At 34.2% G+C, this 27,413-nt stretch overlaps 2 protein-coding genes across 2 annotated transcripts; both read left to right on the top strand.

Moving 5' to 3' along the window:
- Positions 1–757: 757 nt before the first annotated feature.
- LOC142610887 (microtubule-associated protein 70-1-like) lies at positions 758–7,979 on the top strand. Its single transcript, XM_075782860.1, has 11 exons — positions 758–1,105; positions 2,510–2,595; positions 3,887–3,952; positions 4,054–4,224; positions 4,385–4,555; positions 4,671–4,826; positions 4,933–5,079; positions 5,661–5,732; positions 5,825–6,361; positions 6,455–6,642; positions 7,690–7,979. The coding sequence occupies exons 1-11, from the start codon at positions 859–861 to the stop codon at positions 7,706–7,708; spliced, it is 1,860 nt and encodes a 619-aa protein (XP_075638975.1). The 5' UTR covers positions 758–858; the 3' UTR covers positions 7,709–7,979.
- A 3,310-nt stretch (positions 7,980–11,289) lies between these two features.
- On the top strand, positions 11,290–26,261 carry LOC142611051 (DNA gyrase subunit B, chloroplastic/mitochondrial-like). The gene is made up of 21 exons (XM_075783064.1): positions 11,290–11,490; positions 11,885–12,029; positions 12,250–12,330; positions 12,449–12,562; positions 13,169–13,225; positions 14,976–15,077; positions 15,784–15,934; positions 16,058–16,134; positions 16,299–16,409; positions 16,997–17,067; positions 17,416–17,557; positions 18,558–18,656; positions 18,806–18,934; positions 19,072–19,186; positions 21,855–21,922; positions 22,574–22,687; positions 23,097–23,213; positions 23,338–23,391; positions 23,478–23,583; positions 25,168–25,298; positions 25,720–26,261. The coding sequence occupies exons 1-21, from the start codon at positions 11,342–11,344 to the stop codon at positions 25,786–25,788; spliced, it is 2,202 nt and encodes a 733-aa protein (XP_075639179.1). The 5' UTR covers positions 11,290–11,341; the 3' UTR covers positions 25,789–26,261.
- The last annotated feature ends 1,152 nt before the right edge of the window (positions 26,262–27,413 follow it).

Raw genomic sequence — 27,413 nt, 5'->3', positions numbered from 1 at the left:
ATTTTCAAGTTTCATGTAGAAAAAACTTAAGTTGAGATGCTTTTAAGTTCCTTTTTTTTAAAATTTTTTTTTAATGAAGAAACTAAAGCTTAAGAAAGCTGAGTTCTTCGCATTGAAACTCGAATTCGACACTGTTGTCTAACAACAATTTTCAGTATTTAAATAACAATAACACTTTTGACACGTATTTTTATAACACTCAAACATGTATTTCTACAATACTAAAAACTGAACAAAAATATTTAAATACTGATACCAAACGGATAGAAACTAGAATTTTAAAAACTTAAGTTCCAAATGAAGCTATTTATCTAACATGCTGTTTGGTAACGTTGTTTGAATAACAATTTTTGTTGTTTAAACAACATAACACGTATTTCTACAATATTTTTTTACTCATATATATTTTCACAACACATAAATAACGTTACTAGAATTACATTACCATGAAATGATACTCTTTTAACAAAATTAATTATATAGAGCATATGAGAATTAAATGGAAAAGAAGTGCGGGTGCATATAGCAAAGGTAGAGAGGCGAAACAGAGTATAAAACTTCTCTCACATCACGTTCAAAACAGCTTTCTAACTAAAAAGTAAATAAATAATCCTAATCCAATTTATGACTATCTAATCAAACTCTCACTCTCTTACTCTCACTCTCACTCTCTCACTGTAGCAAATTTAAACCCGCCTAAACCCCCCTCTTAATCCAACCCCTATTTATACTCCAAAAACAAACAGACAAATACCAAATCCCCCCAATCTCTCTCTCTCTCTCTCTCTCTCTCTCTTTCTCCATTTCTTTCTTTCTTTCAAGGAGCTGTTGAATGATCACGGGAGCACTGGATCTCTGATGTCGTCGATCGTCCACGTCAGCAGCAATGGTGAAGCCGAGCCGTCTCCGAGGCTGACGTCATCGGCTTCGTTGAAGGCTCGGACCAGGAAGCCTAGTAATGCCGCCTTAGCCGGCGGCGGTGGCGGCGGAGGAGGAGGAGGAGTCATAACCAGAGCCGGCTCCGACGTCGATGAGATCATCACTCTCTTGCACGGCTCCGATCCCGTCCGCGTTGAACTCAACCGCCTAGAGAATGATCTCCGAGGTTCGCATTCTCTCTCTCTCTCTCTGTGTTTTTTTTTTTTTTTGCCTGAGAAAGTGTTTTCTCGAGAAAATTTTAGAATGTGTACATTAGGAGTATTGTTCTCGAGCTTAATTAATGGTGGAAAATTGATTTTTTTTTTTTTTTAGTTTTTAAAAAAAATAGCTTTATGAAATTGGAGCTTTCCTCTGATTTACTAAAGGAAATGATTTCCATTGAAATAGTGAAACGAACATTTTTCTTTTTAAGTAATATTCTGTCCAAAATTAGAGAAATTTTTTTTCCCGAATTGTGTAATATTTGTTTATAATTTTCATTTTTATTCGTTATTATTGGCACGATTAAGTTTTTTTAAAAAAATGCATTTGTGATTTTTATTGATAAATGCGTTAAATTGTTCTGAAAAAATTAATTAAAGTTAACATACAGATGATTTTTTTTGTGTGTGCGTGTGTTTTCACAAAAATATGGAATTGTGGTTAAAAGAAATGTTGTTAACCAGAGATTATTGGAATGACATGATTTGGCTACCCAAACTTTTATTTTATTTTTCGAAGATAACTCAATTGATGTTTTATAGTTATGCCAGTTATATTCAACGGTGAAATACTGTTTAAGAGCCAGTTCAGTTATAAATTCTTGACAGTTTAAACTCACAAGAATTTTTATTAATAAGGGTTGATGTTTATGTTGCTAAATATGCTTATAATTTGAGTTTGTATTGTATTTTATAAAATACTTTAATTTTACAATATATATATATATTAATTGTTTAAAATAATGTTATACTTATACCTACTCATTTGGTAACTTTAATGTGACTGTTATGGATTTTTTTAAATGACCCAAATGCCCTTGAACGATGATAACGTTCTTATTTGGGTGAAAAATGAACTCGGTTTTTTGTTAAAACTTAACTTTATTTAGTTAGTTATAGAAAAGGGAAAAAAGTGTAAAGTTAAATTGTCACAAATGTAAGGTATATGAGTTGAAATTTCCTACCTGAAAGGTGAGAGTTGGAATTCTCACTTTTTATGGGAATTGTAGTTCTTGAGAGTTTTGTCAACTAAACAACCCAATCTTCACAAATTCTTGGGAATTCAATTCTCATTCTAAATTCTTGTATAATGAACGCAGCTTAAATGAAAAAAAGGACATTTTTTCCTTCACTTATCAACAAAGTGTAAGAACTATTCCATATCTAAGGGGTTAAGCGAACTATTTCCTTTCAAATTTCAACCTCGCTTTCTACCTATTAAAGAGCATTCATGGGTTATTTGGAGCTTGGATGTACATGTTAACTAAGAACAATGGTTGGTTGACGTTGGAGTTAATATTCATGCTTGTAGTTCTATATAATATTGAGCGTATTATTGAATAAACTGTAGGATTTGACTGCATTTACAGATAAAGATCGGGAATTGGGTGATGCGCTTGCAGAAATCAAGTCTCTGAAGAATTCAGAGCGCCTTAAAGAGAAGGCAGTTGAAGAGGTGCTACTATAGTAATATGAACTGAATTTTTGAACTAATATCGACCTGAAGATGCATATGAGAAGAAAGAGTGTGTTTATATTCTTTCTTTAATCATACAGCTTTAATAATAACACAAATATAATGACAATGAAGGCCAGATTGTTATCTCAACATTGTTTTAATATACATAATTTCAGTGCAATGGAAATATAATAAGACTGTCTTATCAATGTTTATATGTATTACATGTTATCACATATAATAAGATCTAAGTGCCTAAAATGGAAATGCCTGTAAATTGATATTTCCTTGCAAAAAAGATGAGGTTATAATTGTTTGATGCTTCAATTCTGTCCACTTTAGTTACTACTATTATTATTATTTTATATTCTTATAACGGGGTTAATGTATTTTTTTAGTTGATGTTATATCATATATGATAAATTTAAGATATTAACACCAATAAATATTTTGTGATGGGTTTTTTCTATTTATTTATGGTAAAACATCATAATTACATGCACATTATAGTTCAATTTTCACATTGTAGAAGGATTATTGTTAAGGTTTAATATTTCAGGGTTTTTGGTATGACCTTGTCACATCCTCTAGTTGATCCATGTGGACATCAATTATATTTTGATATCTCCATTATGTGACTTCGAATCCTCATTAAAATTTCCTTAAAAATAAACATCCTAATTTTTTTTGCCCATTTGATCCATGGGCTTTGTATTGTAGCCATATTAATGCTCTTTGTCCCAAAAGTAGTGTTCAAGGTTCCCCACCCTCCCACCACCCCCCCCCCCCCCCCCAAAAAAAAAAAAAAAAAAACTCTAGAAAGAAGAAGCATAATAGAAAGTCAAGTCATCTTCATAGAAAAATAGAGAAATGTAGAACTAAAACTTTTCTTACTTCTGGCATGAATTTTAGGGTGCATTTGGATATAACTTTTTGCTGAAAGTTTATTTGCTTATTTGCTGAAATTTGTTAAAGCATAGTTGTACCTAGCAAAAATGAGGCTTTTTAAAGCTTACCAAAGCAAATAAGCTAAAAAACTAAAAGAAAAAAGGCCTTTACAAAATGGACTAGCTGGCCTTTATATGACCAGAGTAATTGGAAAATTTCAATTGTCATTAATATACAAATCTTGTTGTCTCTATATGAACAATGTTAAAATATTTTAACATTTTTTTTATCACTATCGAAAGATTATTGATAGTCAACAGAGAAAGCAATGTATTGGATGATGTTCAATTCTGCTAATATAGAGAGGATTCTGATTATTCTCTCTGGGTTATGATTTCAGCTGACAGATGAGCTAAATAAAGTGGATGAAAAACTTAAAGTGACTGAAGCTCTCTTGGAGAGCAAGGTACTATTTTTCATTGTTGCTTAATTGGAGTAATTATTTTTTATAACCAAAATAGGAAGTCATTTTTATTCTCACAACCACGAGAATGTTATTATCTTCAGAACCTTGAGATCAAGAAGATAAATGATGAGAAAAAAGCTGCTTTGGCTGCACAATTTGCAGCTGAAGCTACACTTCGAAGGGTCCATGCCGCACAGAAGGATGATGAAATGCCTCCCATTGAGGCCATTATTACACCGCTGGAGGCAGAGCTTAAACTGGCCAGGCTGGAGGTATTATTTATATTTTAACCTTGAAATTTTGTGACTTCTTTTTGTTGTTTGTGGTCATACTGTTGTATTTAGAACTGTTAAGTGTCACCCATTCATATAGATCAACCTCAAAGAGTAATGCAGTAAACTTTCTACCTCTGCATGATGTTTTGGTATTTAGGTAGCAAAGTTGCAGGATGACAATAGAGCACTTGATCGGCTTACTAAATCCAAAGAGGCTGCTCTTCTTGAGGCTGAGAGAACTGTTCAGATTGCTTTGGCTAAAGCATCCTTGGTTGATGATCTGCAAAACAAAAACCAGGAGCTAATGAAGCAAATTGAAATATGCCAGGTTTTCCTCTCATTCAAAATTTTCTCCTCCATGATGTCTATGCAAATGAAGGCATGTGCTTAGAGGTATCAATGAGTGACATAGTTTGGTTTGAAATGTCTTGTTCACTAATCAGGAGGAGAACAAAATCATGGACAAAATGCATCGGCAGAAGGTTGCAGAGGTTGAAAAGCTAACCCAAACTGTTCGTGAGCTTGAGGAGGCTGTTTTGGCTGGTGGTGCTGCTGCTAATGCTGTGCGTGATTATCAACGAAAAGTGCAAGAGATGAATGTAATGACTGTTACCTTTGGAATTTTCAGTTCTACAAAACAACTGGTAGTCGTTTTGAATGTGTTAGAAATGCTCCAAATTGCTTCTAATCTTCAAGCTTGAATAGGAGGAGAGAAAAACTTTAGAACGGGAAGTAGCTCGTGCGAAGGTTACTGCAAATCGTGTTGCCACTGTAGTTGCAAATGAGTGGAAAGATGCCAATGACAAAGTGATGCCTGTTAAGCAATGGCTTGAGGAAAGAAAATTTTTTCAGGCATGTTACCCATTCAATGCCTCTTTATCATGTTCTTCAAAGTTCATTTCTTCAAAGAATACCCTGAATACTGAGCAAGTATTATTGCTGGAAGTCACTCTCTAATGGATGTTTCTGCTACGGATATTCTTGAAACACTTGGTTCTGCTGTTAGTTTGTACTCAAATTATATGTTTATTGATAAAATAGGAAGTGTTTGAACTAACATCAAAACCTAGTCTTCTTGTAGTGTGCTGGGTTTATCATCTAATAACTGTAAGTGAGCTAGGATTCTTTCATGATGCATGGAAGAAAGAGGCATACAACAATATATCCTTGTCTGTTATTTTTAATTTTGATTTTTATTGCCAACTATATAATAGAAACCAGGATGTTAAACAGGTTGATATCAGAATAGGACTGGGTGACATATAGTTAGACCATGTGAAACATAGTCATAAATTTTGCTTGTATAAAACACAAAATGGAGTATAGTGTTTCAAAGTACATAGTTGCTATGGAAAGCTGAATATTGCTGTTTTGAAGTACAATAAATTATAAGGTATTGTGAAGACTAAATATAGTTTTACATGTATTTTTAGGGAGAAATGCAACAGCTTCGTGATAAACTGGCAGTAGCTGAGCGCACCGCAAAGGCAGAAGCGCAGCTTAAAGTGTGTAAGCTAATCTATTAACTTCATTCCCTGCTTTTGTTACTTGCTGAATATTCATTTCTTGATTGTTCATTTATTACTTGATTTCTTAGGAAAAATACCAATTGCGATTCAAGGTTTTGGAGGAAAGGCTTAAAATGTCTAATGGTAACTCTCGCATTGCCTCAGAAGGGAGAACCATAAGCAACGGATCTTCAAGGCGTCAGTCTCTTGGTGGAGCAGAGAATTTCTCAAAGTCATCCTCCAATGGGTATCTATCAAAGAGAACTTCAAATTCACAATATGGGCTTCTCAGATCAAACAGTGCTAGCACATTATTAAAGCATGGTAATATCTCGACTAGATCATTTGATGGTGGTAGCAGATCACTGGATAGAGGTAAGCTGATACCAGATGCAAGTGGGAAAGATAATGTGCCCACCAATACCTGTGATCATAACCTAATTAGTGAAACAAATGTTACTCACATGGAGAGTGCAAATGGAACTCCAATTGGAAACACCAAACCAGAACATGAAGACTATGTTTCTGGAATGCTGTATGATATGCTACAAAAAGAGGTTGTATCTCTGAGAAAAGCTTGCAATGAGAGAGATCAGACACTCAAGGACAAGGATGATGCAATTGAGGTTGGACTGCATACTGATCTGATTTTGCAGCCTGTTCTAATCCCCATTTATGCTCTTAATCTAATCTCTTTCTTCTAATGTGAAATTAAGCAGATGTTGGCAAAAAAGGTTGATACATTGAACAAAGCAATGGAAGTTGAAGCTAAAAAGATGCGAAGAGAAGTTGCTGCTAAGGAAAAGGAAGTTGCTGCTATACGTGTCAGCAAGGATCATGATCAGAGGATGCGGCGTATAAGTACTCCTAGGGGGGCTGTAAATAGTTCACATTTGACTTCTGCAAGGTAAAGTTCTTTACTTTGTGTAAAAGTAAATCTGTAGTGACTTTATTGATCTTCTAAATATCAGAGGCTACATTTTCTTTCTAGGTGTTTCTCTTGTGGATCTCATGTGATGGGGTTGTGCCCCTTTCTATGCTTTATTAATATATTGCTTATAAACAAAATATATTACGTATAGTAACTTTAAATAAAGCACTTAGTACAGGCGAGCACACGTTTCTACTACCAAAAGATCCAATGAAGATGAATATTTCACACACACAGCAAGACACTTCAAAATCTACAAATGAAATAAAATACAAATATGGGCAATGTGAAATGTGTGATCGCCATTTTGGTGCTCCATACTGTTGGAGTCTTCTTCCAAACCCCCCCCCCCCCCTTCCTCCCTTTTTATTTATATTTTATTTTATCTATAGCTAGTAAGAGGGATGATCCTTTGGACAATAGTTTTTACTTTTGTAGATCATTTGATTTGAATCATAAAGAGACAACTTTTATGGTATCATGAATTTAAGCAACTTTTATGGTATCACTGATATTCTTTACAGCATGGCAAGGAATAGGAAATGTGTCTTGTAGATGTTAATTTATGTAGGGGCTGTTTGGGATCCGCTTATTTTGTTGAAATTAAAAACTTTTTACTGAAAGTACTGTAAATAAAGATAAAAGTTAGTTGAAATAGGATAGCAGAACTCATGAATAATAGCAAAAATAAGCTGAATAGTAAAGGAAGCTGGCTTTTTAAGCTAGAGTCAAATGCACACGTAATGTGATTAATTAGAAAAAAAAAAATTTATCATATGTTATATTAGCTCTATACGGCTATATCTTCTTTCCATGTCTCCTGCTCCTGCTTTAGGGACGTGGTTACATTGCATCTTTGTCACACATCCATGGTTGTGGTAAAGGTTTATGGTCAATAATTTTAGCAAGGCTACTTTTGTATCATGGAGATTATTACAATTTTGTTCAACATCCAAGCATTTTCAGTATATAAAAATACAGCCATTTCTCTTAACCAGTAATAATTTTTGCTTCATATTTCAGGAATGCACGGAACCCATAGGCAAATGAAATTGCTGCAGGTCCTATGTAATTGACCAGACAAAGGCATCTCTTTAATTTATCCTCTCTCCGGTCTATATAAGTATATGGTTTTGTCTTCCCAGTTCATATATTTAAACTGTCTCAGCCAGGTAGTCGATTTGTAAAGAACTGACTCTAGGTTTTCCAGGAAATCATCCTGTCATGTATATTTGGCGTATACTTGTGTACTAATGTTATTACCAAAGATATATCATCAAGTTAAGGGCGCCATGAAATCCCTTAAGATAAAACTACCTCCTTCAAAGTGAAGGAACCTTGAAAGTTGAAACTACTATAACATTAACATCACTATGTACAACTGTATATAGGTATGGAAGATCTTATCACTTATTAGTACAGTTTTCGGGATATTGTGCTTTTAAAAATTTTGGCAAATAATTGGTGGGTTGTTTGAAAAATGGTAAAAACTTGGATGGTCTTGCTTTGCCTTAAGTTAAAAATATGCCTTTACAAGAAACTACTGCCATGCTAACTTGACTATTTCCATTCAAATGTTAAATTTCCGGGTTGTTGTTCGTTTGGATTGATATGGATAAACGCCATGTTCTTGATTTTATTGCTTTCATGGCCATTGCGTGCATCCAAGTTTTGCTTTGTCTCTGTCCCAAGATTATGAGAAATTATTGTGTACTCTCGGAGTATTATAAATGTGTACTTTTTCTTCTCACATAAATAGTGGGTCTCACTAATTAAATTCATGGTGGGATCCACTATTAATGTGAGATGGGAGAAAATGCATTTATGGTATTCCGGTATTCCGGGAGTACCTAATAATTTTTCCAAGACTATTTACTGGTTACGTTCATGATTTCATGTGATTGACAATTAACAACCACCTTGACATTTCAAATTGGGATGTGAGCTTCATCGTTTCCATGTTTTTAATTGCTTCTGGTAGGGTAGAAAAGTGTAAGGATAAAAATCTATGATGGAAAAGTGAGAGGATTGAAAAAAGGGGGAAAAAAGAGAGAGAAAATAGAAAAGGGATGGATAAATTTTTGTTTTTGTTTAATTTAACTAAAATAATAAATAATAAATAAAGTGAAAGCCGATAAGAGAGTAAGTGAATGAAAAAGAGAAATGTTAATTTTTCATCTAAACTCATTATTTTTCTTAAATAAAAAAAACATTTTTAATCTTGAGGAATTATGTGGGAGATAGGAAAATTTTGATAATTTTATCTCCCACTTTTATTTAAACGATTTAATAACAATATATTATGAATTTAATAGAAGGTGTTTTGTTTTTCTTTCATTTTTGCTCATCCATGGGACCATTCCAGTTTTTTTTTTTTTTTTTTGGATAAGAAGATCTGAATTCATTAGCTAGAGAAATTGAAGTACAACAAAGTAGAGGATAAAAGCTCAAACAGGAGAGTTACATACAATCCGTTTGTACAAGTTGCTGCACTATAGGAGGAGAGACCCCCTTCCAAACCTGTGAAATCTCATTTTGCCTTGCAAATTGAGCAAGGTCGTGTGCTACTCTGTTGTAGTTCCTGTAAGTGCACAATTGCACCTGGACCCAAAGATTATTATGGGCTCAGGCCCAATGAGCCTTAAACAATAAAATTTGTAGAGTGTGGGCTTAAAATCTAGATTAGACGTACTGAGAACTTGATAACAGGCTATGGGGTGCAAACACTTGTAAATAATGAATGGTAATTGCAGATGGACCTCCTCGAACGTGAGCCGAGGACTACTTCTGTATTATTTCTCTTTCTTTCTTAAAGATTACAATTCTTAATTTCTTTCTTGGTTACTGACTGATCCCCCTTTTCTTTGGCCTTCACCCCCTTAAATACTTCCTTTCCTGATGATTTATCCACGTGTTGCTCAAACCCCCTCTCCTTTAGATATTTTTTCTTTTAGTGCCTTTGAATAGTGACTAGAAGTTTCAGTTCTACTGTTCAGGGGTCACTTCTCCATTAATGCGGCCAGGAAGGTAGGTGCAGAGTCTTTAATGTGGAGGTGGCAGCCTTTGTTCTTGATATTTTTCTAACACCGGTGTATCTAGAAGGTTCAGGGTTTCCCTCTTTTAACCAACAGTCTTTCCAGAATTCTGCTTTGACCTTCGTAGTGAATCTCCGAGTTCTCTTGTGTCTGTCCGAGGATAAACTCACACTCGAATGTGTCCTCGGACCCTCGGCGTATGGGCCGATTCGCAGTGCTAACAAATTCTTAGCTCAAGAACAGATCGGCCCTCCTTGCTAGAGTCCAAAGGCCCAAATGCCCGCTTGGGCCCTTTTACTCCCCACAGTTCCTTTTTTCACATGTTTAATATTCCAGCTACTTAAGTAGGAGATGAGTGAAGGTCTTGTAGTGTTTTAGATTTTCATATGAGATTTCGATATGCTACTTTCATAGTGGCCCAAATTTTTGGTTCTGGTGGTTTTGAAGTAATCTCTTTATTTTAGTAATGCTACCGACAATTTTTTTCATAATAAATTTAAAAATTGTTGAATTGGTCGATTGTGAGTAGTGGTCACATAACACAACTGACATTTAATGATCCATAATTATTTCTTCATCGCTCATAGTTGACCACCATAAAAAATAAAAAAAAATTCATTCATAGTCAATCAACTTTGCAATTGTGATTTTTTTTGTTTTTGTTTTTGTTTTGGTTTTTGTGAAAGAAGTTATCTGTAGACTATAGCATTAATACTTTTATTTTGTTAACTAAACATAAATTTAAAGTAAAGAATGATTATATTAGAAGGGATATTGGGATTTTGTCATTATTTTGCAAAAATAACAGCAATATGTCTCCGTTTTGAAACTATTTAGGTTTGTGTTTCTGCTTTTGAAACTCGATTTTTACGAAATTGAGTTAGGTATAAAACTTGATAACCTCAAAATCGAGTTATATGTAAATTTTTAATTGAAACTCGACTTTGCTAAAATTGAATTTCACTTAATTTAAAAAAAAAAAAATTAAGTAGCAAAATATGTATAAAACTTGACATTGCTAAAATTGAGTTTCAAAACATAGACATATTGCTGTTATTTTTGTAAAATAAGAGTAAAAGCTCAATATCCCAAATATTAGACTATCCAAACTAGATACTCATGTATGATATATAGCCTATTGGGCCTTCACATGGATAAGCAGATTAAAATTCAAAATTTTGTTATTATATCTAAAAATGGGCTTCGAAACTTGGTTTGCATTTTTGATATGTGACTTTTACAGTGACCGAAAATTTTGGTCTTCAAAATTGAAAAAAATTGATTACATCAAGTTGATCCAAATTAGATGCCCCCTATAAAAAATGTTAGCAACTCTTAAAAAAGAAAAAAAAAATTCTTATAGTTCAGTCGGTTGGCATCTCTCTTTCCAATAAAAACATCTATAATTTCAATCCACTTTTCCCAGTCATTGAATTATAAAATAATAATAATAACAATAATAAAATCCTGGGCCTATACAGGGGTTTAAATTTCAAAATGTAAGTTCTAAGAAAGGCCCAATAGGGTTTTAAGTTATGTTTGTCAAAATTCTGCAAAGCACTCAAAAAAGAAAAGAAAAAAGCCCTCCATTTATTAACATTTGATGTTAAAAACCAAAAGAAAAGGAAACTGAGATTGTCATGGCGCTTCTTCTTAGGCCTTCATCTTCCTCTTATCTCCTCTCACTTCGTTTCATGGCCTCTCGCTTCCTGGCTTCCTCTTCTCTCCATTCTTCTTCTGTATATCCTCTCTCTTTCTCTCGTCCTTCTCTCATCTTCAAGCCATCCAGGTATACTTCTCTCTGTCTTTTTTCTCTCTCTCTTTTTGCTTAGTTTCTGTTTGGTTCCCTGGAAAACAAAGGAAAATGAGAGAAAACTTTCTTGAATGTGATAAAGTTTTGAATTTTTTAAGTGGGTTTTTAAGGAGGAGTGAAGAACTTAGTCTCAGTTTGAGTTAAAAACATAATTTTGCTTTTTTTTTTTTGGGGGGTTCTTTTCGCCTGAGTGTTACGAGGACATTTTCTTAGCAACCAAACGGAGTTTTAATGTTTTCTGTTCTTTCTGTTTCTGAAAAAAAGATTTTTTTTTTCGTCAGTAAAGTAGAGTTGAAGCCAAATGGGGGGTTTTTGGGGGGTTTTAGATAGTGTTTGTTTTGTTTTGATGACAATTCTGTATTTTTTGTAGTGTCAAGGTGAATTCTCCATTGAAAAGGGTTTCGAATCTTTCTACTCAAAATGCGGTGTCTCCGAGAGCTTTCATGTCAACGAGCACCACCGAGGCTCTACAAGGAAGTGCCAGTTCAAAAGCTTATGGTTCTGATCAAATTCAGGTGTAGTTTTAGTGTATACTAAACATTGTACACTTATATCAGTAATGTATAAATTGTTATTGTGAATTATGCTGTTACTGTATCTGACATTGATTGTATTGGAAGGTGCTTCTTATTGTTGGAAATGGTTTTATTTGAATATCAGCTTTGAGGGGGGTTTAACTTTTCAGGTTGAGAAAGTTCTGGGTTTGGGCTTATACTGGTTGTCTTGATGAAATAGGTACTGCAAGGCTTAGACCCTGTTAGGAAAAGGCCAGGAATGTATATTGGAAGCACGGGACCTCGTGGTTTGCACCATTTGGTATAATCTTCCTCACTTTGGTTTTTGTAGAATTAGTACTATCATTTTGCTGACTTCATCAGAGCCCCTAAAAAAAAGAAGATAAAAGTTTTCTTGTTCATTTGTTGTGCTCGTTTAGGTTTATGAAATATTGGATAATGCTGTGGATGAGGCTCAGGCTGGATTTGCTTCTAAAATAGATGTTGTCTTGCATGCTGACGGTTCTGTGAGCATTACTGACAATGGTCGTGGGGTATGGTTTATCTTCAGTTATTTCAGTCTGGATATATTTATCAGGCTGTAGTATTTTATGTGCATTGTGTTTGTTGGGCTTGTTTTCTACTTGGACATAACTTTGACCAATATCAGTTTGAGCATTTGCTTTTAAGATTTTTGGGCTATGCTTATGTCAAGAGTCTACACATCTCCTGCTGCACATTGCTGAATTTGCTCCTTGATTTGTTATGATGCTGTACAAAATTCAGAGCATTTTGGGTTAAAGAAATTTTCATGAAAAAAAAGTTATTAAGGTTGGCACATTTTGTCATGACATGCTTTTATAAACAATGGTATGTTTTATGCATTTATACGCATCTTGATGCCTGCAGAAATTGTACAGTGTGGAGTACACTAAAGCACCAAGAAGTAAGAACTATCATATTGTTCACTCTGGAATGTTAAGAACCAGTAGTCCTAAACCAGGAATAGATTTACAGGGGGAGCAGGGGAATATGATATATTTTTATATTAATTTAGGCTTTCCAATAATATGCTTAAGAAATATGACCTATTTATGCTAGATTTTAATATGTTTTGTTACTATGTTCACTTGTTTTCTTATTTGACTTGTACAATGCAGATTCCTACTGACTTGCACCCAGCTACCAAGAAATCTTCCCTGGAGACTGTGTTGACGGTATTATTGCATATATTGACAATTTTCATTAGAGCTTTTTTTTTAGGTTAGAATCATCATTTGTCTACCACTTAAAATAAATGAAGATTTATGGTTCCCTGTATTCCTGAATATATAGTTTGATGTGCTTATTGTTGGTATACCTTTCCATGGTATCATCTAGCTTCTCAAACTATGTTTGGGTGATTGGTCAAGCAAATTGTAAAATCCAAATTCCTCATTGTCCATGGAGCACTCTATTTCCACCACTTGCACTAAATCATATGTTAATTGGCATTATTTTTACTATGCACAAAAAAAGGTGATTTTCTGGCCAACAAGAGATGCTTGGTAAATTAAAAGGTTCTCTTTGCATCTACAATTCTGAAAACTAACCTACTATGTCAGACTTTTAAGGAGATGGATAAATTCAATGCGTATAAGTGAACTTTGAATTATAGTGTTTTGATATGTGGCTTGTCCAAAAAAAAGTATTTGGTTTGGGTGATGAAATTTAAATGCACCTGGTTAACTGGAAGTCTACGTCAGCCAATACAATCGGGTGGTTTGGGGATTAGAAGTTTCACTCATTTTAACACTGCTTTATTGGGAAAATGGTTTTGGCATTTTGCTATGGAGACAAATGCTATGTGGAGAACTGTAATAGCTAACAAATATGGCAGTGATGGGGGGTGGTTGGTGTTCTGGAGCTACAAATGAACCCTATGGGGTTTCTTTATGGAAGTACATAAGAGGTAGTTGGGAAAGGTTTTCTCAAAATATCAAATTTGAGGTGGGAAGGGGTCTTTGAATATGTTTTTAGGACAATTTATGGTGTGGAGAATTATCTCTCAAGGAAACTTTTCTAATGTTGTATCGCATAGCAATAAATAAGGATGTGTTTGTGGTGGAGTATTTGTGTTGGCTTAATGGGATTGCGCACTGGGATGTGCTTTTTGTTAGACCGATACAAGATTGGGAACTGGCAAGTTTGGAATCTTACTTTGCTCTTCTTTATTCTTCTAAGGTGGATGGGAATGAGGAAAGATAAAGTTTTATGGGTAACTGCCTGGAGTGGTTCTTTTGAAGTGTGGTCATTCTATTCAATTTTATCTGATAGAAGTAATATCCCCTTCCCTTGGAAAAGTATTTGGAAGGCGAAAGCTCCTGCTAAGGTAGCTTTTTTCACTTGGACAGTGGCGAAGGGGAGGATTCTAACTTTGGATAATTTGAGGAAGAGAAATGTTTGAGTTGTTAACAGGTATTTTGTTTAAAAATGATTGGGAATTGGTGGACAACCTGCTCATTTATTGTCCTTTTGCCTCTGAGTTATGTTCCTTTGTATTTAGCTTGTTTGGTATTTCCTGGGTTATGCCTAAACAAGTGATTGAGTTGCTTGCTTGTATGTTTAGAGGTGTTGGGCAACATAGGTTGGCATCTGTTTAAGAAGTTATCTGTAGTTTATTATGTGGAACATATGGCAAGAATGGAACAACAGAATTTTTGAAGGGGAGGAGTGTTCTATCATTGAGTTGAAGCGCATTTTTCTTCTATCCTTGTTTGAATGGAGGATTGCTTTGATCAGTCTTGACATACCCTCTGTTTTAGATTTTGTAGATTTATGTAATTTTGGGTAGACATTTGCTTTCCTTGTACACATCCTGTGTACCAATGAATTTGCTTCTCCTGTTTTTCTCATTTTTTCCATAAATTATTATTTATAACAATACTGCTTATATTGATAAATATTCATACTTGTCAAAATTTGCAGGTATTACACGCTGGTGGTAAATTTGGTGGCTCCAGTAGTGGATATTCTGTGTCAGGCGGTTTGCATGGTGTGGGTTTGTCTGTTGTTAATGCCTTGTCTGAGGTCTGCATTGTCTCTCTAATCACTTCTTTTTGCTACTTTTCTCCTATGATCATAAAGTATCTACATTTGTGTCTACTTATAAGATTTTTTGAGGACTGTTAATTCCTTTATGGCTATGGATCAAGTTGTGAAATATCTTTTATATGTATTATAAAATTCCCCCCCCCCCCCCCGGGGGGGTTTTTTTTTGGGGGGGGGGGGGAGGTGGGTGGGTTCTATACTAATTATTGCATTTCCATTAAGGTGGTTTAACTTTACTCAGGAAAATAACCTTTATGGGTTTTTATTTTTTATTATTATTATTTTACATAAGGATTGGTTTTTACTTTAATGTAATGTATGAATTTTACTTCGTAATGCATATGTAAAGCATCAGGAATAAAAGGTTTAAACTAAAAGGGAGTTAGATGGCAATCATATTATAACATCTTGACATATCATCATGGTAATAATGAACATTTGAGGATTTTCCTGTAATTGATTTTTCTTCACTTGTTATGTGTTGCATTGTCTATGTTTGGGGTTTGCAGTTCTTGCTTCGCACTATGGAGGCAGATGGGAAATCACATTATAACACCTTGATATAGATTAGCTTTTCTTTAATTGAGTTTTTGTCACTTGTTATGTCTTGCTTTGTCTATATTTGAGGTTTCCAGCGCTGGCTATCATTGTATGGAAGACTCAATTGTGATGTCTTACTTCACAGGCACTAGAAGTTACCATTTGGCGTGATGGAATGGAATATGAGCAAAAATATGCTCGCGGGAACCCTGTGACAACTTTATTAAGTCAAATTCTTCCCCCTGAATTGAAAGATCATCAAGGAACACAAATCAGATTTTGGCCTGACAAAGAAGGTCTTCTGTGACCCTCCAAGCCTCATATACATTTTATGGTTTTTGGATTATGAATTATACCACTTTATATATTGAGAGTCACAGTGATTAATGTATATGCTTTGTTTGATTCTGGGCATGCAGTTTTCACTACTGCTATTCAGTTTGACTACAACACAATAGCTGGACGAATTAGGGAGCTAGCTTTTCTCAATCCTAAGGTAGAATCATAGCTTTTGATTAGGTGAATTGATGTTTCCTCACATACGTTAACTCATGGATTTTTAATAATTATTGATGGAAAGTTATGTTCTTCATGTGGCATGCTGGTGGCAATATGAAATTTCTCTGATTCTTTGTATCGCCTGTGACTTGACCTTTGCAGCTTACTATTGCTCTGAAAAAAGAGGATAGTGATCCGGACAAGGACCAGTATAATGAGTACTTCTACGCTGGGGGATTGATTGAATATGTGACATGGCTAAATGCTGATAAGGTATGCTTGACCTTTAACCATCTTCACTATTTTTGTAGTGCATCTGTAGTTGTTCCGTTCCACTTGGATGTAGGATTCATATCGGTTTGAGATCTGTTATGAACCTCTTTATACACACACACGCACACGTACATGTTCCTTTGTAAGTATTTATATCATGTATAGCAGCGTGTTGTGTATCTTTTTATATGACTAGTAATGCATGGAGGCTTTCAAATGAGTGAAGTGGATAGTGTAAGAATACCAGCAATTCCAGATTTGAGTTGACACTACTAAATTCTAATTTCTATACTTGGCATAATTTAAATATGATTTATCTTAGTGTGCATTCATATTTGCATTTGCATGAACATTCTATATCCATATTCCATAATGTAATGTTACTCTGCTAGTGGGTCTAAGAAATTGAACCTAGCTCATTCTTAATGAGACAGCTGGATACCACTAGGTCACAAACCCTGTGATGAATAGGATGATCTGGTATTTTATTTTATATTTTATGATTCTTGTGATATTTGACCATCTATGGGCTTCTTGGCATTTGCATCTTTTTTTGAAGTTGGTAGACTGACGATTCTTTGATTTAGAAACCGCTTCATGACGTCGTGGGTTTCAGAAAAGAAAAAGAGGGCATTTTAATTGATGTAGCTCTCCAATGGTAAATCATTTAATCCCCTGTTCCTGCGCATGTTTAAATTTTCCTTCTTCATCTTATATGGAATACAAAGAGAAAAGATACAATTTCTTTCAACTTTCATTTTTTGGTGGGAATAGGGGTGTTGTTAAAATAATTTTTTATCCTTTATAAAGTGATGGATCTGTACCTTTCCTATTGGTGCTTGCATCACTCTGTGAGTTGGGATTAACATGGTGTTGTCAAAATTAGGGGATGTATTATATGTCAAGGACATCAGTTCTCAAATTATTGGGATAACATTATTCAAATTGTTGATGATCATTTCTTGTATTTAATGATTTGATTATTAATTCATTTATTCTCTACTAGGTGTTCTGATGCATATTCAGATACAATGCTGGGATATGCTAACAGCATACGTACGGTTGATGGCGGCACCCATATAGATGGTACAAAGGCTGCTTTAACAAGAACTCTGAATAGCCTTGGAAAGAAGTCAAAATCTATCAAGGTGCATTTTTTCTTCCATTTTTCAAGGGGTTTCTCCAACCATACCAACAAACTCTGTTACTTTTTTTTTCCTGGGATTTTAGGGTGGGAGAGGTCTTTGATTAGTAATAAAATCAATCTGAAGCACAAAAGGCAACAAGAAAAAAAAAAAAAAACTGAAAGACAATAAATTATGATCTAAAATTAAAAAGATCACAAATAACTCATGTATATTTTTGGTGGATATTCCCTTCTTCATCCAACTCCTACTGGTTCCAAGGAAATGATTCTTTCATTTCTTTTTTGGATGGACTGTAAGGGGAAGGGGGTTGGTTTCAGATGAGTATGAAACTTAGCTATCACAGCCTTTTTTTTTGGGGGGGGGGGGGAATGAAATGAGTATGGCCCCATCTAAAATGGACCCATTGAGGAGTTGGGTAACTATTATTTCTGCTACAAATGTCAGGTCAGACAATTTTACCATGGCTTTAGACGCATCTTATTGTGAAAATAAGTACTAGGGTAAATCAGATGCGTCTGCATGTCTAGCTGTATGCTTGAAGGACCGCATTATATGTTTCCATTATGAGCTACTAAAGGTTTTTGTCCTGCCTTCCATCTTCTAAATGTCTTTAGTTTCTCTTCATGGTGTGTAAAGGAACAGAAAAACAAAAAATGGTTGAGTTTTTCACCAGAGAACAAGTTACCAAAGTTCTGCTGTACGGGTGTGAGATGTAGTTACCTATAGAAACAGGCTGTTCTGCTTGTATTATTTAAGAAGTGAATGTCCCCATAGTACATCCCCAATGAACTCGGGTTGTCTATTTTTTTTCTTAATAAACTTTTTTCATTACCTATATAAAAAAAAAAAAAGTGAATGCCTCCTAGGCAAGTCTCAGGAATATGTGATTTGAAGATTTACTGCCTTCCATTGATTCTTGTGAGCCATACATTAAACATGAGTAGAAAGTAAAATGAAAGTAGCTCATCTGTATTGTGAAGTTTCATCTGTATTATTCCAGGATAAGGACATTACTTTAAGTGGTGAACATGTAAGGGAGGGATTAACATGTGTTGTCTCAGTCAAGGTTCCAAATCCAGAGTTTGAAGGACAAACAAAGGTATTGCCTATTTTATAATATTCGAAATTGAGAACTGATTTCTTTTGCTCACATGGTTGCTTTGGACACCTTGATGTTTGCATCATTCCTTTATTTTTCCATAATTGCTGTTATCTTATTGTATTGGTTTTTCTGTCTGTTGCCAAAAGACTAGGTTGGGAAATCCGGAGGTACGAAAAGTGGTTGATCAATCTGTTCAAGAATATCTTACTGAATACTTGGAGTTACATCCTGATATTCTTGATTTAGTCCTTTCCAAGTCTTTAAATGCTCTCAAGGTATCTTGTTGTGGCTCAAAACACTACTTTGATTCAGTAGCGATTTTACTAATCAAAACACTCTTGCTTAGTATGTCCACCATCGACATATCTTAAAATTCAGACCTTTCCCTCTTATCTATTGTTTCCCTTTTTAGGCAGCTCTGGCAGCAAAGAGGGCAAGGGAATTGGTGAGACAAAAGAGTGTACTGAGATCATCATCTCTTCCTGGAAAACTAGCTGATTGCTCATCCACAAATCCTGAAGAGTCAGGTATGTTTTGTTTTTTTTTCTTGTGAGAGCTCTCTCTTGTTTTTAATTTCAGCAACATTATGTAGATGTGTATTCTAATGAGAAGTTTATTACTTGATAAATTCCTATGACGTGATGTCTTTATTTACTTCTGAATATTCTGATCTGAACTTCATATCCACAATGTTTCATGATTCCTCTTTGCTCCATCTATTCGGGCTTTCTTTTCCCTTACTTGTTGACTATTTACATGCTAATTATATATTTGCTTCTGTAGAATTTTTTTACAGCGTGTTTTTTTTTCCTTCATATTCTGCTGTTTGTTCTTATCAGAAAACTGTGTTTGTACCTCCATCATTATTTCTTTTTTTCCTGCTTTTTAATTTCTTCTTAGAAATTGAACTTATCAAAAATATCTACATTTATTCCATTTTATTTTCTTCCATACAGTTGTGCAAACACATTGGTTTGTTATGTCTTTTTTCTTGCTCTCTCTATCTCTATAGAAAGCTGCATTTTGCCTTTTTATTTTTATTATATATTTCTTAATAATAAAGAAAAAGAATTGATGTTCCTACTTAATCTTTTATAAGTTAATGTTAGGTTTCAAATTTTGATGCATTTGCATGCTGGAAAACTTTAATGTATTAGTAAATTGTATCTACCATAGTTGTCAAAACGCAAATTGTTTTGTGATCAATGTCATATTTTTTTGGTATTTCTTGTCAATGTTGTCATATTGTATGTGAATCATAAGATACATCAATACTTTTTAAAATTTTTATAAAAAAAAATTAGAGTTCTTTACATATATGTTGGGAAATAATTGTAGTCATTTGTGCAATAATATTTACATATCATTACATAAGACATAAAAATATACGTATTCAAATTAATTTTACTTAAAGATGATAGCATGACTTATTTTGATAATTCTTTTTCTGAACATATTGTTTCAATAATTATATAGTTCCTAATATTTTAATGGGAAAACTATATGATTGAAATGGAACAAAGGAAAAGGGAGCCCCACGTGAACCAACATACATAACAACACAGATCATACTTCATATCTAGTGATAAATTTGCAATGCATCATCCTCCTATAAAGCTCATCACAACACATGGTCCTCAGCATCAAATGTGTCATTTATAAAGGCAGCCACTTATTACCCCGAACTGGAGCTCCTCTTCCCTTTCTTTCTCATCCTCTTTTTCTGCAATGAAGAAGACACAGAAACCTCAAACCTCACCATTGCCTCCTTTAAACAGAGCCCTTTCAAGACCAACCTTTCTGGCTCTCTCTCTCTCTCTCTGTGTGTGACTGTCCCATAAGCCACCCCAGTGCTTTAGGCCAGTAACAAGTAATTGTGCTACTACTTTTCAAATGGATTCTGTATCACTCAGTTTGACAGATTGTTTACAACCTCCCTGGCACCTTGCCTTCTTTCTCAAAGATTCAGCACCAGTTCAGGTACAGAACAATACAAACCCATACATTGATTCATTACAATTTTGATTATCCCCCCATCCAAGACGCGAATCATTGGATACATGAGCCTCCCCATTACAAAAATACAATTCAACATGTTTTACTGATTCGAATTGTATGGGATACGTAGTGTCCGATACTAACATTTGTGGTATACTGTATATGCATAAATGCATATTTATTGTTCGATTTTACTAGTACAAGTAAACTTGTATGCACCTTATCTCACAGCCATTTTACTTCTCCATGAACAGAAAAAATTGAATCAGTGTATCTGTGTTTGATTCAATGGCTCCTTAAGTGGTCATTCTTTCTCTAATTTGCTGGATTTTCTTGATTGTTGTATTTTTAACTGAATTATGATGCACCTCTAGTACACAAGCTGTGTACTTGGAGGCACCTCTTCTTTTGTTTGTTTGTTTGTTTGTTTGTTTGTTTTTTTTTTTTTTTTTTTTTTTTTTTTTTTTTTTTATTCAATAAAATTTACTTATTAAAAAAAAAAAATCTTAGGTTTGAAATTTCACCATGTATCCCATGGTAGAGAAGCTCCACATCCAGGGCATTATAGTTTAAGAAATCTTCTGTAACAAGTTTGTACCATATTTCCTAACCTTAGATTCAATAATGAGTTTATAAGTTCAAGATCCTACAAAGCTTTTCACAATGATTTTGAGATTTATATGTAAGTTGTATATTACATTACAATATGTGTAAAATTCATGACGCATCTAACTATTGTATTGAACTTTACTAAGTCTATTTATAAGATTAAGATTTCGATTGTTATCTATTATTATCATAGTCTAGTGGTCAACTCTTACCATTGAGTTCATTTTGATTGCTACTTGGTATTCAAGAATGGTACCATTTTTTATTATTTATAATTGGATCGCTCCTTTGATAGCAGAAATGACTCAAGCAGTTATTTGTGCTGTTGCTAGGATGCTTGAACTCCATCATCTAATTCAGAGAAATGGAGAAATTTTTATTTATTGCCTTGGTTTGATAAAACCAATTGGATGTATTTATTTATGAGAGTGGTGGCTGTAATAGTTGAATTAAAAGTTGATAGCCAATTCCTAAACTTGGATTTCTCTAGTCTCTTTTGGCCTCAATATTTGTTAAGAACATAAGGAACATTTTCACATGATTAGTTTGAGCATTTAAAATTTGATATTGGTTATTGTACTCTTGCAGAGATCTTTATAGTTGAAGGAGATTCAGCTGGCGGAAGTGCAAAACAAGGTCGTGATAGGCGCTTTCAGGTAAAGTTTAGCTTCTCCCAGTTGGTAGTTTGGCAATATTGATATCTCTCAATCTACTAGAAATTGTGCAAGCTTGTCAAGAGCAATTGCTAGGAAAGTTCATATTCTTTTCCTACTTATCAAAAAAGAGTTCATATTCTTTTCCTAGGAAAGACAAATAATAATGTCACAATTAAGTTCAGTTAATTTCTGTGTTGTCAGTTTGTCACTATAGAACACTTGTATTCAAGTAAAAATTAAGAAAAGAAAAGTTCCTACAGATTGCCATTTTAATCTCTTTTAATGCTAAGAAGCTGAAAGGAAATGGTTATAGTGGAAGCAAACTTTAATTTCCTGGAAAGCAAGCATTTCCATTCCTCCTCAGTATTACTGCCAACACAACTTATTCCTACCAATTCAGCTGCTCTACAATTGCGTTGCCAGTTCGCACCTGTACCATCTACGGCACCTCTAAACTGCCACTTTTTTTCATATCATCACCCTTTTCCCAATGGTGGGGAATAGAAAGTGTTTGCATGGCTATCTCATACTTTTAAAATTGTTCATGAGATAGGTTTTTTGGCAACAAAATCTTTTATATATATAAAAGAAAGTGTTTGACTGGCATCTTAATAATAATTTTCTGATAATAACACAAAAATGTTGGTGCAGGCTATTCTCCCTCTGAGGGGTAAGATATTGAACATTGAAAGAAAGGATGAGGCAGCTATGTACAAAAATGAAGAGATTCAAAATCTCATTCTTGGTCTTGGACTTGGAGTAAAGGTTATATCTTTATTTTCTTTTCTTTGTTCTTACATCTTTTCATTAGTACTTTGTTTAGTTCACATGTCATTATAGAAAATCAAGTGGACTAAATGAAGAGAAATACACAGAGAAAAGAAAATGCAGAGAAAATAAAGAGGAGATTTTAGTATCTTTCTTTCTCTAGGTCTCTCTATTCTGAAGAGAAAATTTTGTTGGGCTTGAGAGGAAAATATGTCAATATATTCCTCACTTTCTTATATTCTGTCCTCTACAAACCAAAATCCGGAAAAGAAGAGAATTCAAAAACTCTCCTTAAGGATCAGCTGAACAGTGTTAAAAAAAATGTTAATTGCTTAGCCATTCATTGTGTATATATGTGTGTGTGTGTGTGTGTGTGTGTGTGTATAATTTCTTTTTTCCGTTTCAGGGGGAGGACTTTAAAAAGGAGGCTCTACGATATCACAAGATTATCATCTTAACAGATGCTGATGTAGATGGTGCTCACATCCGGACATTGTTGCTGACATTTTTCTTTAGATATCAGGTAGAAAATGGAACTAATTGTCTGCAAATTCATTCTATGTAAACAAAGGGAAAAAAACCCTACTCCAAATGCTGAATGAATTCAATCTAAAATAGGAACTTGATGCAGTATTTATTGCTTGCAGAGAGCCCTATTTGATGAAGGTTGCATATACGTTGGTGTTCCACCACTTTACAAGGTTTGCCTTTGGCTATAATGTAACCAGGGGGCATCTATTTTGAATAATGAAGTTAAGTTGCTGTTTTATTATTCTGAAATGAGCAGGTTGAAAGGGGAAAGCAAGCATATTACTGCTATGATGATGCTGAACTTAGAAAGCTTCAGAGTTCTTTCCCTTCAAATGCATCATACAACATTCAGAGGTTTAAAGGTAAGATAAAAACCATATTTTGTTGTGATGAATGCATTGGGAGGTCTTATTCTCACACACTCAGGAACACACATACGTACTCTTTATGCTCCATTTTGTTTGTCTGGTATACAAAATTCAACTTTTTAAGGGAACGTCATTTAATGCTTTGTCTCTTAAAGAAAGATACATAAGTTTTCAAAATTGCTCTTATAAACTTTCAAGAATTTAAACTTGGATAAAATAAAGGGCATGGGATATTGGGAAGTCAATAAATTAAAGACCACTGACTTTTAAAACTGACCAAGAATTTTGGGACAGCCAAAAATGGATACTGAACTAACAAATTAGGGTTGAGAGAGTATGTGTGTGTGCATGTGTGGTTTATGATTTGCTATTACTTATTACCTTTGAACTTGACATGTGCACAAATTTGATGTAATTTAATTATAAAAAGGTCATACTTAGTGCACAAAGCTCTCAGTTTTGCGGGGCTAGGATAGGTGACTGGTAGGTAGCCTAACCCCAATTATTTTATTTTTTTCCCTTGGAGAGGTTGATTCCAAACTCAAACTCAAACTCACGACCTGTTGCTTTTGGTGGAAGGCACTTGTCATGACATCAAGACACAACCTCTATTTGACTTAACCTAATAAAGTGCTTTTTTAATTGACCATCATTTATACAAATACTAGAATTTAATTTTTGGTTACGTCCACATGGCTTCACTTCAGTATGTGTGCTCACCCATTCACTGTAGATGCTTTTGGATCACGACATTAAGTACCTCTTTGTCTATCTCAGCATCAAGAGTAGGTTCTCAAATGTAACTCATGCTCCATTTTCTTGAAAGGGAACTGTGCTTTATAAAATGTGTGTTGGTGACGCTGGTGTCGTGTAATACATGATTGTGATTTTGGAAAGCTGTTATTTTACGATACAATGTAAGGGAGCCACTTTTTGTCAATGGCAAAGATGCATAGTTTGTTGCTTATTAAAATTTGTATTTATTATATGTGTTATCAATGAAGCATAAAACTTCTTGTGTTGAAGATAGTTTCTGTTGGAATCCTATAAAAAATCTGCCTCTATGTAGCACTACATCTCCAATCGCTTTCAATCCCCACAATCAGTATACTCTGTCAACTTCTAGATGTAAATTACAGTGGGCAGACACTAAATCAATGTTGCTTTCATGAATACTCTATGAATTGTGTAATGATTATGCTCTGATATCTCTGCAATCTGCCGTGGTAAATCCAATGTGTGACATATTTATGAGTTTGCAAGCCCTCTTTTTTGTCATGCCCTGTGCTGCGGGGAATTTAAGTGATGACAAACGTTATTCTTAAGTCTGTACTTGTTGGCTTTCCATAGTTTGTTCTATTAGTGGGAGTCAGAGCTAACTATTTAATTCATGGTAGCAATGAGCTATACCTCAAATGGCACTTCATCCTCCTTTATTAATGGGATAGAGGGTAAGGTCGTGGGTGCAAGACCCATGGGTGCAAGACCCATGGGTGCATAACTTACAAATAAAAAAAAATCAGGTTTCTAGTTGGTTTGAGTTATATATACCATAATATCTATATGCATGCAATGCAGGCCTAGGAGAGATGATGCCTACACAATTGTGGGAAACAACAATGGATCCAGAGCAAAGGTTGCTAAAGCAATTAGTGGTTGAAGATGCCGCTGAAGCAAATGTTGTCTTTTCCTCCCTTATGGGTTCCCGGGTAAGTAGATCATGATTCATGATATAGGGGCGTTTTAGTTGTCTTATGATAAAGTGAGCTCTTGGCTAATTGGCTAGCTGCTTACAATTTTTATTATTTTAATAAATTAAGTTGAGATGGTGTTTTCACCTTTTGTAGTTTGGGGATTGTATGATTCTCTTTCTCTCAATTATAAAAAAAAACCGAAGGAATTGAATTCTGTCATCTTATGCACAAATTATAATGTTATTTTTGACAAAATTACATGACTTTCGATTTTGTATCACCTTATACTTTCTAGGTCTTATGTTAAGTTTCTCAACTGCAATGCCAGATGATGGAGTAATATTACTGTTTCCTGGCAATTGTCATTATTTGTAATATTCCAGAATTCTGTCTTGTGATATTTCTGCAGAAGCTAATGGTTCTTGTTCAATCTTAGGTGGATTTTCGGAAGGAGCTCATACAGAATTCTGCAAGCATGATTAACCTTAACCAGTTAGATATTTAAGGGTGCCTTAAGTGTACAAGCATTATGTATACAACCCACAAGACAGACAAGTGAAAAGTGAGAACTTGTTTAAGAGTTATATAGTGGTAGTGCAGGAGCTTCATTGCTGCATCTTCTTATTCATTGTGATTGACGCCATGTACAAAGGCATCCCATTTTCCTGAGCCTTGGGTTAAAATGCATGGAATTGTATTCTTTTTGGGTGTGATAGGAAAATTTAGGATAGTAGATAGGTGCAGATTTTACCGTAGTATACAAGTACTGTTGTAGTGTTGTTACCATGTCATGGTTTTTCTTTGAAGTTGTATTATTTAACATGAGAATATGAGCTCCAATGTTACCAAAGTTTTCAATCCACCCTTGATCATCTAGAGTGTGCAGTTGGTGTATGTGCACTGCTTCACCCTACTTGCTAATACTTTTGGCTGTTCTCCAGATACTATATAAAATTTATGAAATATTCTCATGGCTAATGTATTGTCTTTTACATATTTTTGTGGCAAAATAGATTTTGTTTTAGTTTAATATAAAGTTGTGTGACTCTTTCTCTATTTAGCATGCCATCCTACTAAAAAATTGAAGCTTTTTGACCCACACAATAGTTTTCTAGATCACATCCAGTGTAGGCAATTGGGAGTTTTACACCATGATGAGCTTAAATTCATGGGCTTTCTTGAAGGATTTTGATTTACAAGTTACAGTTAATTTTTGGTTTTTTACACACTTCCACAATATATAATGTTTCCCTTTTAAGCTTGCCAAGGGCTATTGTTGATTTGATTTCTAAAATTTCAATTTTGCCAATGTCAATCCTAACGTTTGAATAGAATCTTGAGGGACTAAATAGAAAAATTAAAATTGACAGCCCTATTGCCAATATGTAATGTACCCTAATGCGTATTATCCGTTTCTTTTTGATTTCGTTCTAATTGATTTGTAACAAAATGACCTCAGGGGTGGCTGTGTAGTAGGAATTTTTGGAACAGAAAGTTACAAGATGATAATGTTTGATAATATGTTCGATAGCAGTCATTACTACACTGACATTTTGCATCAAACCTCAGCAATTACGGTTGTTTCATTGGCAATGCCCCACGTGACCTAATAACTTCAATAGGAGGTTGAGGCTGTTGAGCATTCAGATCAGCTAGTGAAAAACGGTCTATTTTAGCATAAAAACTTATTTTTAAATTTTACATACTCATTTTTTAAAACATCACAAATCAAATTATCTATTTTACACCACATTTCATTAAAATATCAAATTTTCTTGAATTTTGTAATTGTTTCTCTTTTTTGCCCATAAAAACCACTATCTAATTTCTTCCTCCATTCTTGGGATATGTAAAGAAAAAAAAACTAAATATAAAATGAATTATAAGGTTACTGTAACAAATTTATAAATTTACATAATTATATACGAATTAATGTGGGTCGTTTTTGTGCAAAATTATATAAATTTTACACTTTTTAATTTTAATTTTTTTTTATTGTGCTCTGCCGCATGTTAAGTCAGAAAAATATGAGGTGAGTATCTCTTATTCGGACCAATAATGAAATAGCAGAGTGTGATATTATCCGTAATGTAGGAATTTAGTGCGTGCAATGCACAATCTATGAGTACA

The sequence above is a fragment of the Castanea sativa genome, chromosome 9, assembly GCF_040712315.1.
Source record: "Castanea sativa cultivar Marrone di Chiusa Pesio chromosome 9, ASM4071231v1".
Classification (NCBI taxonomy): Eukaryota; Viridiplantae; Streptophyta; class Magnoliopsida; order Fagales; family Fagaceae; genus Castanea; species Castanea sativa.
Note: the sequence above shows the minus strand (reverse complement) of the source record. Positions and strands in the feature narration are given on the sequence as shown.